The following is an 18461-nucleotide window of genomic DNA, read 5'->3' as shown; positions in this document are numbered from 1 at the left end:
CCACTACTAGATGCCCCCTCACAGGGCTCCAGGTTTTGGGTGGCTGTGGTACATGGTTTGGTTTTTCACTGAGGCTCACAGGATGCCATGGACATTCTTGGGCCTTACAGTTCTCTGCTCCGTGTGTGGATGCTAATGAAGTAGCTGAGAATACTCAGTGAGTGCGCAGCAGAGCTTTTAGAGGCCTGTGGGAAGGACAGCAAACCTGTGCCACTGGCATTTGGGTGTGGTCCTCCTCTCTGTCTACTGAGCCTCCCTCCCTAGAGTGGCCTCTCAGCTATGTGCCTAGTCAGTAAGGGGTGCTCTATATGTCTCCTTGTGTCATCTAGTCCTCCGGCACAAGGCCAGTTAGCCATACCCTGGAACGTCAGCTGACGCTAACTTTCTGAAGGGAATGTTAAGAATGTGGCCGCATGGTACTGTCCAGTTAACTCTTCAGGCAGTTCTGAACACACAGCAGTGGGCAGACGGGCTTACTTTATTGTTGGCTAAATAGCCACAGTGGCAACTTTAATATAAAGTTTTCATCACAGAAGAGCAGAAGCCATGGCGTGGTGGCACTTAGGACTGCAGCTGCCCCATCAGCTTCCAGGTTTCTGGTGTTTGGTCCTTGGGTCCAGCAGTTCCCATGTGGAGGCTGTATTGCCTCTGTCCTGAAGGGGAAGGCTCTGAATAAGGCCACCTTCTGGTCCTCAGGGTGACAGGTCGGAAAGCAGTCAGAGGAAGCAGAAGGATGCCACAGGAGAGGGACAGCGCTACCCGGCAGGGCCAGCTCCTTGCCCACAGGGCGCATTTACAGATCTTCCAGCTCACACACCCTCCCTCTCACATCCCTTGCATCTGCCTCTGAGTGCGTCTTTCTGGGACACCGGACAGCTACCACCATCTTCCCTGTGCTGTCTCTGTGGCATTGGTGTCCCCCACATCTGCAATATTGCTCACCTTAACATTGATGCCATGGGTGGCGAGGTCCTGGCGCAGTGCATCACATGCCTCCAGCAAGGGCTGCCTCTCCTGGAGCTGCTGTCTCCGGGCCTCCCCAGTAGCCCCAGGCGTGGCCAGTGCATACTGGCGGACCTTCAGCCTGAAGCGCACTAGCTCATCGATGACACAGTGCAGAGCTGCTGAGCTGCTGTCTCCTGAAGCACACTGAGCCAGAAACACCACTAAACCAGTATGCCCAGCAAGCCAGGGACCCACCCACATCATGGGAGAGCACTCAGCTAGGTTCTGGGCTCAGGCCTGCGTATCCATGTCTTTATCAGCTTCCTAAAGCTGGCCCATCCTGGGGACGCTTGGGGGACAGGGACATGAACAAGGCTAGTTAGCAGGATCAGCTCTGAGCAAGAGTTCATTCCTTGGCTGGCTCAAGCTAAGCTAACACCACCTGCTTTGACGCTGTCTGGCCCTCAGTGATGCCTACAGGGTGTGACAGGTGTCAGCAAAGTCCTGTCATCTCAGGAGAGGCAGCCTCCCAAGCCTTAAGCACCAGTGAAGACAAGCCTTTTCTCCACAGCCAAGCATGTAAGGCAATGTGAATGTCAAATGGCCCACCCTGTGTGTATGCGTGTGTGCACACATGAAGAGGTCTGTCCAGCTGTACAAGCCCTGATGAGGGCACAAAGGACAGTCCCCTCTAAAGCAGAGAGCAGCTTCGTGTGGAAGCCAGCGAGGGAGCCTAGGAGGGGCTATGGAAGCCTGGACAGGGCTGCCATTGCTCTCCCTGAGAGGTGCAGCCTGGCCTCAGCAGCACCATGGCTCTTGGCCGGGGCCTTGTCCTTCCCGAGCAACCCTAAAGCTGGCAGGCATAGCAGAGTGAAGCGAGCGAGAAGCAAAGGGGCCCTAAGGGATTGGAACTCACAGGGGTGTCCATGACACAGAGGGGCCACCTCGAGAGAGGAGCTGACCAGGGCAGCTCCCGGGATCCACAGTCAGGTGTAGGAGGTGACTCGGAGATAGCCCTGTGCTCTCAGGTGCACCTCGCCTCCCTGCACTGAGACACTGACATGGACAGCTTACCCAGCTGACCAGTCTTGTGCCAGAGACTATAGTGACATCCAAAGGATGCTAGGACACATCTGGGGACACGGCCAGCCCTGTGGGTGCCATAAGCCCTGTGCTTAACTGAATTGGAATTGAACAGAGCCAGGAAACTTGTCTGTTCTGATGTGGCCCAAGCATCCAAGGCACCTCCCCACTGAGAAGGCAGGAGAGGACTGTGGAAGGACCTGGCAGCCTTGCCCTTTCTGTTGGATACACGCGAACATCACAGGAAGGGACAGGTGGATCAGGTGACCTGAGGACAGCCAGGTCAGGCCCCAGCATTCCTGCCAGGAGCACAGGGCCAACAGTCCACAGCTGGGGGGACAGGGCCTCCCATGTAACTGCTGACATCAAAGTCTGGGAAGGCAGCTGGACCCCGCACTCTGAAGGAAGCCAGAGAGCCTCCTGCAGAAACCAGCTGTGGGGAACAAACACCTTACTCGTGCCCACTGCCATTTCTTCCATGGGAATTGTCCTCACATGCACCTTCTGCACTCCAGTGTCAAAACACTGGCAGAATGGTGGCTGACTGCCCCTCGGGACAGGCTCCAACTCTGCTGAAGTTGGCCAGTAGTAGGGGTCAGCTAACAGGCACTGTGCACCTCCAGTGAGTAAGCAAGGGACCGGTCGCCTTTCTGCAAACACTTTCTAAAGGCCATGCCAGTGTGCATCATTCAGGCAGCTTTAGACCAGAGCATTTGAAAGAGATGGGTGTACCTGTCGATTTGCCAGAGAAATCCCAACCGTCTCAAAAAACTGCTCGACGTAGGAGATGATGGCACCAAACACGGTGGGACTTCTTGGGCCAGCAGCTTCCTGCGAGAGGATCGGTGTGAGGTCAGAGCACTTCTGCCTTGGCTTCTATGGGCTCTCACACAGCCAGGCTCACTGGCAAACCCTCTAGTCCAGCTATGCTGGTAACGTGTGCCTCAGCCTCGCACGCCATGGCTGCACCTGGCACACCTGGGTCCTACGGGCTAAGCGTGACCATGGGGTACAGTGTACGGGGCATGGTGACGGGAAGGTAATGGGGTCTCAGATCTGAGCAGCAAACAAGGGAATTCTGGAAAGTCTGGCATGTCAGTCACTGACAAAGACCCATGTGAGCCAAGCTCAGTGCTGCAATGGCAGGTGCCAGTCTGTTCCATAATCAGCTCCAGCTCATCTTCCCCCAGCGGGGACCAGGTGGCACAGGACTCAAGGAAGTGATGCTTGAAAGTCAAGGGGAGGCTGCCATTCAAGAACTCTAGAACCAGCCACAGCCAGCTTCCCGGAGGATGGCGGAATGGACACTGGTTGACCTCAGTGTGTGTGATGTCAGCCTGAACAAGCTGGGGCTGCCTGCTCAGCCCCTTGGTGACCATGTCGGGGACTCAGAGAAAGGTACCATGGTCTGCCTGGTGCCTTGTGTGGAAGTGGAGCCCCTTGTCAGGACTGTGGTACCAACTGTCACACTGGGAATCTACTCAAGAATCCAAACCTACATGTTCACCTGATGTCATCCTCCACAATGCTGCAGCGACCAAGAAAGGACCCAGCACTAGAGCCCTATGTCACCAAAGGAAAGAAAGGTCTCCATGCGCTCCCATCACATGGGGGTCCTGTGGCAGCACCCCAAAGAGCTTTGTGACCAGAGGGCCCAGTCTGAGCCCCCTTGGTGACTTCCTGACAGACACTGAGGTACAGCGGGATAAGCCCTAAGGAAAGGCTTACAATGTTCCTGCCAAGCCCTGCCCCCTCCCCCAGGAGCACGGGGAGCAGAGCGAACAGCCGAGGCGGCTCTCCCGTGGTGCACACTTAGATCCCAGAGCTGGATCCCCCTGGAGCTGCAGCAGCAGGTGGCCTGAGACCCAGTGGGGACTTGAGTCCAGGTTCCAAGAGACAGCTTCTCATTTTGGGGGGTGCTTTGTTTTTGGAGAGGGGCTGCAGACTGAAACCTGGGGTGCAGCACATGCTAGGCAAACACTTCACCAGTGAACTACCAACCCAACTTCCTGTTTGAACAAACACTGATCCTCCGTGTGCCGCCAGAACACCAGAAAGGTTCCTCAACACTCAGGACGGCAGCCATGCACCACAGCCATCCTTGCCAGGAGCACGGCCGACCCACCTGCTGCCCATGCGCATGTGCCCTGCTGAGGGAAGGGACCCAGTGTGCTGCAGACTGGGCTTGTGAAGTCCCACAGACGGGACAGCTTGCTGGGGGCTGCCCCAGTGCTGCCAGCTTTGGAAGGAGTCTAGATGGCTGGTGGAGTCAATGCCCACCCCTTCCCTAGGGTAGGCCTCCACCCTGGTGTCTGCAGCATCCGTCAAGTTACCTTTGGGACTGCCCTGAGCTGTCTGTTTGCGTGGTGCACAAGGTCCAGGATGGTGGTCACGGCCCTCGGCGTGTCAAAGTCATTGGCCAGTGCAGCCCTCACGGCCTTCTCAGTGCTGGCCAGCCTGGAGTGGGACATGGGGTCACCTACGATGATGAGGCGGGTAAGGGGCTCTCCAGCAGCCCCCTGGTGCCCCAGCCTGGCCTGGCACCAACCCTGGGTACACAAACATCCTTCCCTTAACTCGGGGACCCTCCCTCGGTCATGTTTACTGTTTTGTAACAGAATCTCACAGTTACCACCTTAGCCAAATAAAAAAATTCTCGAGGGAAGGGAACCTGCTCATTTGTTGAATGCACAGTATCCACTCGGGTGATTCTGGAATAGTCAACTGTAGTAGTGACGGTCCCCTCCCCAGCGGTGTGGCGGCTGACAGCCACTGGGACAAGATGGAACACAGCATGTGCAGGGCTCAGGGGGCCTGACACATGAAGGAGGGAAGGCTGCCCAGCATGCCTGCCTCCCTCAGGTACTCCTTCTTGGTGTCCTCTACGTTCTGGCCCTGTCCCGAGTGGCAGGGCAGGTCTGAGCTGCTTACCTTTCCCACAGTACACTTTCCGAGATGGGGCCACAAGTCAGCTGCCCCTTTACATAGGCGCGAGCATCCTCCAAGAAGGAGGCCAGCCCCAGTAGGAGGTGCTTGGCCTCCAGCAGGGTGCCGTCGCTGTACTCGATGGCTGCAAAGGAAGAGACGCGTCCTGAGGAAAGGCCTGTGTGTCCAAGAAACCAGCAGAAGGCTTTGCTGTGGCCAAAGGGCTGCCTGGGCATATGGGCCCTGCCCCTGACAGGGGTCCAGCTGTCCTGGACCTTTGTGGGCAGTGGGGTTCGTGTACACAGATGGGCAGACATGACAGGGCACTCTGGGAAGAACAGCTTCGACCTGGGCACGAAGCCCGGATGTGCTTCCTGGTGAAGTTTCCTCCTGTCAACCCTGTGGGGAGGAAGCACCCACACCGCCTGGACTTAGCCAAGGCTGGCATGCCGCCTCCTCGGGCACACGGGCACCAGCTCACCTGACCTATAGCTGCTGCGCATGCAGAAAAGCCTGAAGACGTCCGGGGAGAAGGTCTGCAGGAAGTCCTAGAAACAAGACAGGCAGCTGTCACTCAGGGTGATGTGGGAGGGGCGCCCCTCGTGAAGCAGGTGTTCACCCAAGCCTTGCTGTGCCGGCCCTCACCGTCACCGATTCCCCAGAGGCTTCTCCATCATTCACCACCCCGTGGTCACTTTCACACCTGTGGGAAGGGCTGAGAGGTGTGTGTGTGTGTGTGTGTGTGCATGCTGTAGGTATACAGGAGTGCGCAGGTGTGAGGGCATGCGTACCCATGTCCGTGTATGTGTGTACATGCATCTATGTGAGTGCACAGGAGTGTGAATAGTCGAGTGCATGCATCCAAGTTTGTGTGCCCATGTGTGTGTACACAAGCGTGTGCGTGTACACACGTGAATATGGGTCCATGTGTCTGAGCATGCATAAGGGGAAGTGTGGGTGTACATGCATCTGGGTGTACACGTGGCTTTGCCGTCCAGCGTGGTGAACGGCAGCCCTGTCATTTCACGTTCCTTCTGCCGTGTGCACCTTCTAAAATCCCGAGTGGGCTTTTCTTGCCTGAATCCCCATCAGCCACCTGGCCAGCTTGGCTTCCCTGTCCACCACACCGCACACAAGCCGGGCTGTGTCCTGCCAGTGTGGAAACAAAACCAAGCAGAGCAGCATCCCGGGGCATGTGACTGCGAGCAGCGAGGTCGCACACATCGCGACTGTGGGGACACGCTTGCGAATCTAGAACCAAAGCCTCCCCACTCAGAGGCTGCGAGGGGCCCTGCCCGAGCGCTGCTACCTGCTGCACGCCAGGTAAGCTGGTCTCTCGCTGTTGCTGTAGACCCCTTTGCTGACGTAGGCCACGCACGGAGCTGCGGCTGTGAGCGTCGCTTCTGGAGCCCGAGGCTGCCGTCAGCTGACCCGGGAGCACCCCACTGTGGCCGGGGTCTCAGGGCCTGGCCCACCCTGCACCCCATGCCTTCCCCAGCACACAACCTACGCTGTGATGCCATGGGCATCTTGTCTCTGAGGTTCTCCGGTTTTCTACACACCACTGTCTTCCTTTCAGACCTGGGTAACCAGAAATCTGTGGTCTCTGCCTGGCTCTAGACAGGACGTTAGGTGACTTTGGTTTAGAAGTCTTCTGTTGAGCCTGCCTCACCACGGGATCCCATCAGAGATGACAGACCTCAAACCCCAACCGTAACATTATTTTCCCTTTGGGCCTCTGGGGGGCACTGCTGTGGCATCAGGGTCGCAGTGCCAACAAAGGTCCAGGAGCCAGTGTCCCCGCAGCCTGCGGTTCTGCCGATAGTTATCAGGGACAGAGAAGGGGAGGGATGTGGGGACTTCGCTGTGTGCAAAGGTGTTCAGACATTATTGTTCAGTGTGTCCCCACTCTGTACTACAGATGTCACCAAGTGTCTATACTTCCCTGGTTACACCACACGACCCGGCCGAGGCTACCTGAGAGGGAAACCCGACGCAGCTTGTCTGAGTCAGGGCTGGAGAACCTCAGAGTAAAACACTGAGCGGCCAGGAGGCCAGGCAGCATCAGTCTTGGAAAGGAGACACTGCAGGCTCTAACGGTGCCACCATGGCAAGCCTGTGAAGAGGAGGCGCTGGCACTTGTCACCCCACGCTGGAGAGGTTCCCGGGCCAGGCAGGCCCTCACGAGTGCACCACTTCATGTAATTTCATCTCAAGGCACCTCACATCCACTGTGCTGTCACTTCATTTTAAAGAAGAAACAGCTATGGCCTGGAGAGGTAGAGGAGCCAGCAGCGTGATCCCCAGATGTGCAGGCTTCCTCATGGCCTCCGCCTCACCGAGTTTCTAGAAACGTGAGCTTTCATACCGACCACGGGACAGACCTAGCTCACTGTGTCAGGACAAGGACCACCAGGGACCAGGAATCTGACAATCATTCCTAACATGAGGCAAGAGCACCTCACCCCGGTGGAGGCACCGGCCAGGGGCAGATGCAGCCTGGCCAAGGTACACCGATGAGGTGAGTGGCGAAGAAGGGAGAAAGACGGCACACAGCTAAGAGAGACAAGCTACAGGAACGATGTAAATCTGACCACAGGTTTTCTGTTTGACACTGGGGACGATGTCAAAGCTGGGTGTTCCATCCACTGCAGTAGGATGTAATCTGTTCACTGCTCATTTCCAGAGTGACACCCCAGACACACCCAGTGTGCACGGCCTCTGGTGGGCCATCTACCTGAAGGCCACATTCCACCGGTGTGTCCAGGGCCCCATACCTCCAGCTCAGCCATTCACAGACTGGAAACATGGGGTGCATCTGTGCTGAGCACTGCCGACATCCATGTCTCTCCCTTAGTCCCCCAAACAAGTGTGTAGCAAGCACTTGCACAGCATTTGCATGTGTCAGGCGCCAGGAGTCTTGAGGAGAGGCCCTGGCTTGTGTGGAGAGATACATGCAGGCTACGTGCGTGTTAGACTTGGTGTGTGTATGTGTGGGCACAGGCATGCTCATGTGTGGAGGCTGGAGGAGCTGGCTGGAGTCGTCCTCTCCTTCCACCAGGTAAGTCAGAACATAAAGCAAGAACATGAGCTCCAGGTTCGGTGGTAGGCGTCTGCCCAGCAGGCGAAGCCCTGGCTCTATCCCAAGTGCTAGCCACCAAACCAGAGAGAAAACATAACTCTTAAAATTTACTCCTTTGGGGCGTGGTGGTGTACACCTTTAATCCCAGCACTCAGGGAGGCAGAGGCAGGCAGATCACTGTGAGTTCAAGCCAGCCTGGTCTACAGATCGAGTCCAGGACAGCCAAGACTACACAGAGAAACCCTGTCTTGAAAAACCAAAAAAAAAAAAAAAAAAAAAAAAGAAAATTTACTCCTTTGTTTTACTGTTAATCATACTGTAACATTACTTTTTAAAACATTTTGTATATAATTTAAAGCAAAAAGCTCATACACTGTTACAAGAAAAGGGGAAATGGCTACAACTTAAAAACTTTTGTGATTTAAGTTTGACTTAGACATATGTCCAAATAAAATAACATGACTTGTTCTTACGAATTGTCTGTCTTCCTTCTCAGTTCTGACCCCTGAGGAAGTCAGAAACGATGTCTCTGCAGCGGTGGTCAGCAGGGCGGTGCCCAGGCCCACCTGAAGGCAGTGAGACCCCGCCCTCCCAAAAAGCACTCGAAACCAGAAGATTAGGTAAGGTCACTCAAAGGCAAAGCCAACCATGTCCAGGGGTATGGGAGCCACATGCCCCACCCTGGCTGAGTCTGGTGTGACGTCAACTCCCAGCAAAACTGAAGTCAGAATGCACCAAGCACATCCGCAACTCATAGCAACTCTAAAGCAACTGTGAAGGAGACATCAGAACAGAACCTTACCCATAAGAACCCCCAAGGCATGGGGCATTAAACCCCGGCTGGAAGGATGCTGAGAGCAAGGCATCTTAGCTCAGATCCCTGAAGTTCATGAGAAGGAAGTCAAGCCTTCATCATGAAAGGCTCTGGTGGTCTCTAACACAGCAGCCAAACACCACTGAGCACAAGCCTAGAGGACAGCATAAGGACAACACAGCACCCGTGAGGTGCTCCCCGACGGAGCTCCCACCGGAACAGACAGTGAACATCACTGTCAGGAACACACACATGGGAGACGACGAAATGACACCGCAAAGAAATAGACAAACCCCACACATGGAGTGTTCAAAACACCACAGCTCGGACACTTCAGAGAGTCCACGTGAGGAAAATGAAAGCGCAGGCTGGAAAGATGGCTCTTGTAGAAGACCCCTTGAGGCCCTAGGGCCATGCAGGGCTGGGACAGACTATAGGTTGTAGTGGTTTTACCCCGCAGAGGCCCCTAAACCACTTCAGCAGGCAGCAGCCACACAGGGACCACACACAGTTTAACCTCAATTACCTTAATGGTGATGTAGTTTTTTAGGGATTTGGACATTTTTTCTTCTTTGCCTTTCACATGCAAATGCCCTGAAACAAAAAGAAAAGTGTCCCCTCTGAGCTGGGGGTGGGGAGGAGACCTCCCACAGCCCCAGCCTCTTCTTAGGCAGCCCTGAAGATCCTGAGTTGGGGAGACCCCTGCACAGTTCACAGGACAACAGAAGGGAGCCCAGCTTCTTTATCCACAGCCCTGAGCCAGGGCACAGCTGGGCCCACAGAGCCACACGGCTTGTGCCAGCCCAGGGCGCATGGCAGTAACCCACACCTGCTCCTGAGAAGCGTGCCATGTGTGCCCTCTAGGACCCACACAGCCCCAAGGCCACACGCCTCCTCACCCACGCATTCCTGTCCTATCCTGGAACGCTACGGTAACTGGCTGGTCACCTGGCTGGCCCTGAGGTGTGACTGTCAGTTTTTCTGCCTCAGCTGTCTGTCCAGGCTCCTCCACAGCTATCTGTCATTTTCCCACAGGTACATGAAACACAGGAGAAAACCAAACCCACGCAGGGAACTTCTAACCTGGGGTGTGTCTCAACAAGGCTTGTCTCCAGGGGAGGGCCTTGTCACAGACAGATTTTCCCTCTTTCCAAACACACCTTCACACAGGGTGTTGTAAGATGGCTTTTCCTGAGAAGCGATTAAAGTGCCTTCTCCAAAGAAATGTAACCATGAGCCTCTAATTCTGTATAACATCATACCGTTACTACAGTATCTAGCAAATGGAATGTGCGGGGGTTAAGAACACAGCACAGGTCTTTACCATGCTTCAGGCCAGCAGCCTCTCTTGTGGGCCTCTGTGGAGCGGCACCACCAGCATGGCCCTGCATTTCTTGTCACCTTCAGGGCACCCAGCTTCCAGATTCTAGGGCTTGATGAGCCTGCATTTGCACGTGTCCCACGGTGGAGACACTTGTGTCTGGTACCTCATAACTCCACGGCTGCCGAACATTCATCCCGACTCTGCCCCCCACACACACCCGAGCTGTCATTTGAAAGGGCAGTGACCCCGTGACCTTCAGCAGACTTGGCATGTGGGGTTTCCAGCTTATCACTGGGGCTCTGACACCATCAAGCTCAGAGTCAGGCTCATTCCCACTTCTGACCTGCTTCTGGGAACCACGGGCACTGCCAAGCCACTGGGTTCTTTGTTGTTGGAGGTGTTGACTTTTTGAGACAAGGTCTCTTTATTCCTGGTAGTTCTAGAACTCACTGTATAGACAAGGTTGGTCTCAAACTCACAGAGATCGGCCAGCCTCTGCCCCTCCCCCAATAGCCCTGAACCCTACCCGCATGTCCCAGAGAGCTACTTTCATAGTGCTGGAAGGTGCTACGCTGACCTCAGAGGGAGAAGAGTCATTAGCGGCGTCACCCAGCAGTGAACTCTGGGAGCTACGACACTGACCTGCCAGGCAAGGCGAGGCAACGGCGGCACGAAGGTACGGCGCCCTGTGGCAACATCTACAAGAGTATCTCTCATAGTCAAAGACATGGAGCTTTCTGGGCCTCACAGCCAAGTGGATAGTATACCTTGAGGTCACCAAGACAGCTTGATGTCCTACTCTGCGCAGCCTGTTTGTTTGAGCTGCCTTTAAGAGGACAAAGGAAAACTCGAACTGCTTTGCTCTGGGTCTCTCATGTAATCAACTTTTACCACCTAAGCTGAGGCAGGGTGTTCCTCTGAAGTGACTTCCATGGCCCTGCCCCCGAGAACACTGCCTGTGTGAATGTATGTGTGTTATAAAAAAGCAAGCAGGTCAAAAGGGACCGTATTCAACAGACGACATGCCGAAAGTGATGGACAACGTTATGACAGTGTGTCTGTGGCACAGAGAGCATCAGGTGAGCCGGGGTTGGCCGGAGAAAAACTTACTCCCTTGTAAAACTCTGTCAAAAGATTTCCATAACATATCCTCACTCCTTCCCAGTGTGATCCAGTGAATTCAGAGAAGAGCTCTTTGGTAGACACACAAGTCACAGGCTCATAGCCAGACAGCGGGAGTTACAGATAGACACACGTCATACAGACTGCAGACAAGCCAGAAACCACAAAATAGAGCCAGATGGAAGGCACAAGGAGAGAAGTGGAGAGTTTGAATTTGGGCTTTCTCACTCACACTAATCCCATGGGAAATGCTGAATTTGACTTCCTTAATGTGACATCAATGCAATTTGGTGCCTCTGAGATTCTCTTCAATGCATTTAACCAACGTAGTCACCGACGACCACTTTCTGACTGGATCTGAGGCCTACTCCACAGGAGGGAATTGTGCACATGGCTCAGACGGCCAAAGGCCTAGCAGGGAGCCTACTACTGTCACTTTGCTGAACAACACAGTATCAAACTGCCTCCTAAATGCCTGTGTTTAGACACTCGGGGCAGTGCTGCCCCAGCTTTGGCCAGAAAAGCCTCCTTCTGCAGTGGGCAGACGCCAGCGCAGACTCACAAGTGGCCAAAGTGCCGCGGATACGTTACTGTTGGGAGCCCAGGCCTAAATCTAGTCCCTCAAGGCTCAAGGAACATCTCAGAAAAAAGGCTAGAAGAATCTAAGAGGCAGAAGACGGGAGGCTGCTGTGAAGTGCCCTGTGGGCAGGGCATGGCCGCTGTGCCCGGGAGCTTGCTGCTATGGTTACCAACATAAGACTGACACAAGATCACACCAGCAAGACGGCCAGAGTGTGGACAGGGTCAGCATGGTGAAGATACACCGTCCACATCCATGAGACGGGCAAAGAAGAAAGAAAAGGTGCCCTACGAAAACCCAAACAAGGATTGCAGCGTAACTCACCCACTGCCCTGCCGGCAGATCTCTGTCTCCCACAGGCAGGGCTGCCACAACCGGAAAAGCAGTTTGCCTCAAGTCGGGCTTACCAGAGTGCAGGAAGTAATTTCCCCACTGATGGCACTGGTGGAACACTTCACTCTGTGCGATCTCGTTCTCATGGTGCGGGAAAGCCAGGTCGATGCCGCCCGTGTGGATGTCCAGGTGGCTTCCAAAGACCTCGCTGTGGGGCAGAGTGCAAGCACCTATGAGCTGCCTCTTCCCCGGGCCCACACCTCACACTCCCAGCAGCACTCCTCATGCCATAAAAATGTGGTTCTGCTCAGCTGCACACGGATCTACCAGCCTGGCGGGGGGGGGGGGGGCAGCTGTTGGAGCTGTCAGGACCCTAGGCAAGCACAGGCTTGCCTGAAAACAGGGAGGGTACTACCCTCCCCCAGCTGGTAGAGGGGCTACTCCTGAGACGTGTAGATTCTGCACCTGGGAGAGGTGGATTGGCCAGAGCATTGGCACATATGTGGCTTTCCGGAGGTGCCATGCTACCCAAGGTCCTCTTTGCACTTAAATGCTCTCAAGCTTGAGCTACATGTCAGACCACGAAGTACCTGATGCTGTGTGACAGCCTCTTCTGCCAGCTGAAGGAGGCCATACAGGAAGGCTGAGCACACGCTGGCCAAGCCTGGCCATTCCTCTCATGGTCCCAGTAGCTGCCCTCTAGCTTCATCACTGTTTTTTCCCCTCAGCCAGGCCACCCTGTGATACCTGGCTTGAACATTTTCAGCCTGGGAACTGCTAGAGCCTTACCTGGCCATGGCGGAGCACTCGATGTGCCAACCGGGCCGTCCATCTCCCCATGGCGAGGCCCAGAACACCTCCTGAGGCTTGGCTGCCTTCCACAGGGCGAAGTCGCTGGTGTGCCGCTTGTCAGAGTCAACTGTGGGTGACAGAGGGCTGACGAGTGAGAAACCGCAGTACGGCACTCACCACACATGTCCCAGCTGCAATGATGGTGCGTCCCCTGTACACCTTCCTCCTCACAAACCCCGTGCCTCCTCCTCCCACACTCGTCCCCATGGGGCAGGATCCAAGAAGTCAGGCCACGGAGCCTGCTGCCACGAGACTGGAGCCCAGTGCCTGGACAGTTCTGCTCAGCCACTTTTGAGGGACTGAGTTCCTAATGACATTCTTCACAATGACAGCCATCCTCCAGGGCAAAGGGCTATCAAAGAAAGACGTCAGGATGGACAAGGAACGTCAAGAACAAGGACAAGGAAAGTCAAGAAAAGAAAGAGCAAGCAGAGATGTAACAGTCCCCCTAGGGACTGTGCAAAGCTGTTGGGTTTACCAGACCTGAAAGGGTTCGGCAAGTCCCCCAGACTAACTCTGTCCTCCCTTAAATGCACATGGTCAAGTCACTGTTCCATGGCTGTCATTAGGTCTACTGTCCCTGCTCACATACATCTACAGAAACAAGGTCACTGGGACAGTCGGGACCTCCGCCCCACAGTGCCAATCACAAGGGGGGTCCATTGGGAATCACAGGGTAGCAAATAGGACTGGATGGGTACAACAGGCCCACAGTAACGTGGAGGGGTTTGCAGCACATTGCTGTCAGGCAGAGTTGGCAGGAACAGACAGGAGTTGGGCAGGGTAGCAGGGACAGACAGACATTCCAAGTAAGAGATCAGTCTTAGCAGAGGCAACATACAAAAAAACAAATAACCACGGAGTGGTGTTCTAGGAGACTGGCTGCCCAGGCTGGGCTACCTATATCCCCCAGGGCTGGCTCCACCTATACAGCTTCCCCGAACATGCTGACTACCTCCAAACACACTGACTACCCACTGAACACCCTGACTACCTCCAAACACCCCAACTACTCTCCCGAACACCCTGACTACTCCCCCGAACACCCTCACCACCTGCAAGGCTGATATATGCTTGGGTGCCAGCCGTGGGAGTTTAAGGATGATGGAGTTTTCAGTACACACTGGTTCATTTGGAAGTCAGATATGGTGTCTCTTGTGTCTAGATCTTGAGAAACGACTACGCTTCAAAGAAAAAGGAAAAGTCGCTGGCACCAGGCAGGCAGGGTGACTCACAAGACACAAGAAAATGGAGGCTGTCAGGCTTCATTGACAATACAGTTAGGAAAAAGCGGTCTGTGGGCTCCAGGACACACGTGGACCAGGGGCATGGCCAACCAAACTGACTTTAAAGGAAAACGGTAGAAGTGTTACTGTTACATGTAGAAAACACGTGCAATGTCCCCAAGCAGAGGGTCTCTCCCAGAAACGGCTGCAAACAAATCCATGTCAGGCAACAGGCTGGGTGGACCCCAAGGCAGCCAGGGCTATCATACACACAGGGGACCAATCTGAGCGACAAAAGAAGGGGCAGTGCATGAAAAGGGGCCTTCTAGCATGCAGGCTTCAGGACAACAGAGGACAGCGGCCACCTGTCAAGCTCAGTGTCTGTGATGAGTGACAATGAACAGAAAGGGTCCACCAAACCTTGAGTGACAGCTTCGATGATCAGGGTGTCGGCAACCCCACTTCACCCTCTCACACACACGGTTACGTTCTCAGCCTGCTGAGCAGTCTGGAGAAGAGTGAGTGTGAGGGGCTCAGTGCCCACTCTGTCCATTTCCCACCACAGACTCACAGAGCTTCCAGAACTCCAATGGAAGAGCGTCCAGTGCTGCTAAGCACAGAGCACCTCTCCAGCCCTTCCCTCATGCTTCCCCGTTGCCACAGAAACTGTACTAAGAAGTAACCAAGTAACAGCCTGTCTATGTAAAGTACTCCAGCAAGCAAACAAGAAAATGACAGAGGTGGAATACCACTGTCACAGATTTGCAACCAAGAATGTATGCTGATTGCCAAAGGCACATACAAAGAAGCCACGAGGTCTTCTGTGTCTGTCGGCGGCGAGTGTGCTGGCCACATCTGCAGATGCTCAGAACTGTACTAAGCTGGTAAATTAAATGACCAACCTGTAATCTAACCAGGAAGCACAAGGCATGCAGGGAAAGCCAGCAAGCCCCACCTAGTAAATGGGGATGGGGTGGAAGGCTGGGAGGGGAGAAAGGGGAGGAAGGCAAGAGAAATGTCAAAGACAGGAATGCAAACCACCTAGAGATGAGCACAGAGTCAGGGACCCACGTGGGGATCATCAGGCACTTGGGATGGGGAGGGGGAGGCAAGCACAGTCATAAGGGAGGGGTTGCTACCAAGTGGCCAAAGCTGGGCAGAGGTGGTGCAAAAGCATAATGCTAGCACCCCAGTGCCAGGGCCACCCCACTTCACTGGGTGACCACAGGCCCTCAACCCAGGTATGAGAGGGCCCTACTTTGCATCCTTCCTGTTGAGTTACTGCTACAATTCCAAATCTGAAGAAAGTGAAAACCCTTGCTCTGAAAGGACACACTGGAGCAGTGGAGCCTGTCATGGCGCCAGAAGGGCTCAGTGCCTTTGTTTTGTTAACCGCTAATCCCCAATTCCAAACCTTTACTCCCACTGCCTATTTGAATAAGGCACTTCCAACAGTGCTGTAGTGAGAGTTTGGGGGGGATGGGGAATGGAGAAAGAGGAGCTAGGGGGGCACCTGTCACTCATTGCTGGGGACACAGGGTGGTGGTGGCACTTTGGAAGACATGTTGGCAACGTCTCACAAAACCAAACAGGTGACACAGCCATCACACTCCTTGGTGTTTCCCGAGATGCTGAAAACATTCACATAATAAAATCCTGCATGTGGATGCTCGCAGCAGCCTAATCCCCAACTGCCCAAACATGAATGCAGTCAAGATGGACTTTAGTAAGTGGATGGACTAAGAAACTCCAAAACACAGACGCTGGACCACAGAAGACAGGGCATCCATCATCCAGTATCAGTGAGAGCCAAGCTACAAAGCATGCAAAGACCGGCAAAGCTTGAAAGCACATTACCAGCCAGGCACGGTCATCCCGCCTCTAACCTCAGTCCTCAGGAGGCCAAGGAAGGTAGACTACCTCAAGATCAAGGATACCTTGGGCTACACAGTATCAAGCATGCCTGTATCCAAAAGCAAAGCCCAGAAGCCTGTAACTAACAGAAAGAAGCCAGCCTGGAATGCGTACAACTTTGCAACTTTCTGGAGAAACAAAGTTAGGGATAGTAAAAAGGTCACTAGAGTTGAGGTAGCAAAGGCAGGAGAAGCAGTGCGCAGAGATGGTCTCAGGGCTGGGAAACCACTGCAGGAGACTGCATTGTGTGGGAATGTGGCAGGAGGCACTTCTCCACACCGAGGGACACCCACCGCGGGACACCCACCGCTCTGATGTTTAGACTGCTGGGGAAGATGGGCTGAGCAGCGAAGAGGTCAAATGCGCACTCTGTACTTTCACTCTGTTAGGCTATAAACCCCAAGTGGCACTGAAAGCACAAAGCCTGTGGAAATAATGTTGAAAGCCGTGCCCCGTGGTACACGTCTGCAGTCCCGGCACTGGCTGTGCCCTGTGGCACACATCTGCAGTCCTGACTTGGAAAATAAAAGAAGGATCTGGAGGTCCAGGTCATTCTCCACAGTACAGCACTTTTCAGGCTCGCCTTCACTACATGACACTTCCCCACAACCAAATACCAATCAACAGAACTAGCTTGCTTCTGCCAGAACTCTGTCCCAGAGCTGCCTTCCTGAAAGGCTCAACTCAAGCTGCCTTGAACCATAGGTATGGAGACCCCTGAATGCGCCATTCAGTAGCACAAGTAGGAAGCTATTGATTGGGCAAAAAGCACATATCATTTCTGAGAGCCCAAGGAGAGATCAGATTTAAACTAGGTATGTTGGCACACGCCTTTACTCCCAGCTCTTGGCCTCACTCAGTGCGTTCTGAGGACAGCCTGATCTACACAGAAAGTTCCAAGACAGCCAGGGCTACACAGTGAAACCCTGTCTCAAAACTAAGCTTAAACGATTAAAACCTTCTCTGGCAATGAATGTATTACACACAAATCTTTATTCACAGACACCCTGAAGTTGGACTATGCCTGTAATTACGAATTAAGTAGCATGTGCCATGGAGGGAAAGCCATGGAACACAGGCAGCACACCCCACTGAGCAAGCAGGGACTGGAGCTGTTCTTCTGGAGGAGACACGGGGGAAGGCATTCAGGAGAAACATCATAGAAAGTCTGGGTACACAAAGCAGCTGGGGGCCACCTGAGGGTCAAGAATTATCCCAGTAGCTTAAAGGAGCATGCTGCCACATCCAACATCCTTAATCGTTTAAATTTAGTTCCACATGCTTATTCTTTCTCTTCCATAAAAGTGATTTCGACCTAATGAAGTGTTAAAGCACAGATAGCACAGGAATACACTGATGTTTTGTGAACTTAGCATACACTAGCCAGCAGTAGAAGAGAGGGTCATGCTATGACATGTGTGCATGCAGTCCCATGCAGAGAAAATTCTAGAAGTAAAAAGAGGGAACAATTAGCATGGCTGGGTGCAGAGCAGGACAGAACACGGGATGCGGAGCTTGCATTCAAACTGTCCTCTGCAAAGATCACATCTTCATGGAAATAGATCAAGGCCACAACAGGGTTAGGGACCCCGAGTCACCCCATGTCTCCCAGCTCCAGATCTAATGCTCAGAGGCGGAGGCCTGCGGGACACACGTGAGCACCCACCCGGCTCTGCAGCTGCGTTGGGAACCACGCTGACCAGCTTGCCGTACTTGTCCCCTCGTGCGCGCAGATCGAAGTACACGCTGCCTGTGTGACAGAGACAGTCATGAGTTCAGCGCTTCCCCGCCCCAGGCATCTGTGAAGTCTAATGTCGAACAGCAGTTACGGTTTCTGCACAGAAGATGGCACGTGGCCACCATCAGGCCAGAACTGAAAAGAGCACCATGGTCGCGGTAACATTACCTGGGCACAATGTGAACCACAAGTGCAAATGCAGAGACACAAGAAAGAGGTCTTTGGAAAAGGTTGACACAAGTCCTTTTAGGAAGGGTGAAATAAGGAAGGAAGGAGGGAGGGAAGGAGGGAGGGAGGGAAAGAAAGAAGGAAGGAGGGAGGAAAAGAAGGAAGGAGGGAAGGAAAGAAGGAAGGAGGGAGGGAAAGAAGGAAGGAGGGAGGGAAAGAAGGAAGGAGGGAGGGAAGGAAGGAAGGAAGGAGGGAAGGAAGGAAGGAGGAAAGGAAGGAAGGATGGAAGGAAGGAGGGAGGGAGGGAGGGAAGGAAGGAAGGAAGGAAGGAAGGAAGGAAGGAAGGAAGGAAGGA

General features: G+C 54.0%; 1 protein-coding gene across 2 annotated transcripts in view; it reads right to left on the bottom strand.

The window, feature by feature from the left end:
- Positions 1–459: 459 nt before the first annotated feature.
- The window catches only part of Cars2 (cysteinyl-tRNA synthetase 2, mitochondrial), a 29020-nt gene continuing 11018 nt past the window's right edge, over positions 460–18461 (bottom strand). For both annotated transcript variants that reach the window (XM_055608393.1, XM_055608394.1), the window contains exons 6-15: positions 17867–17950; positions 12998–13127; positions 12283–12416; positions 9376–9443; positions 5435–5501; positions 4960–5098; positions 4362–4485; positions 2761–2859; positions 943–1149; positions 460–653 (exon numbers count right to left, since the gene is read on the bottom strand). In XM_055608393.1, the coding sequence (XP_055464368.1) occupies positions 582–653; positions 943–1149; positions 2761–2859; positions 4362–4485; positions 4960–5098; positions 5435–5501; positions 9376–9443; positions 12283–12416; positions 12998–13127; positions 17867–17950 (1124 nt within the window). In that variant the 3' untranslated portion in view covers positions 460–581. The remainder of the gene's footprint in view (positions 654–942; positions 1150–2760; positions 2860–4361; positions 4486–4959; positions 5099–5434; positions 5502–9375; positions 9444–12282; positions 12417–12997; positions 13128–17866; positions 17951–18461) is intronic.

Source organism: Psammomys obesus, unplaced genomic scaffold (genome assembly GCF_907164565.1).
Source record: "Psammomys obesus unplaced genomic scaffold, mPsaObe1.curated_primary_1811, whole genome shotgun sequence".
Lineage (NCBI taxonomy): Eukaryota > Metazoa > Chordata > Mammalia > Rodentia > Muridae > Psammomys > Psammomys obesus.
The sequence above is the reverse complement of the archived record's forward strand: the minus strand, read 5'-3'. Positions and strand labels throughout refer to the sequence as shown.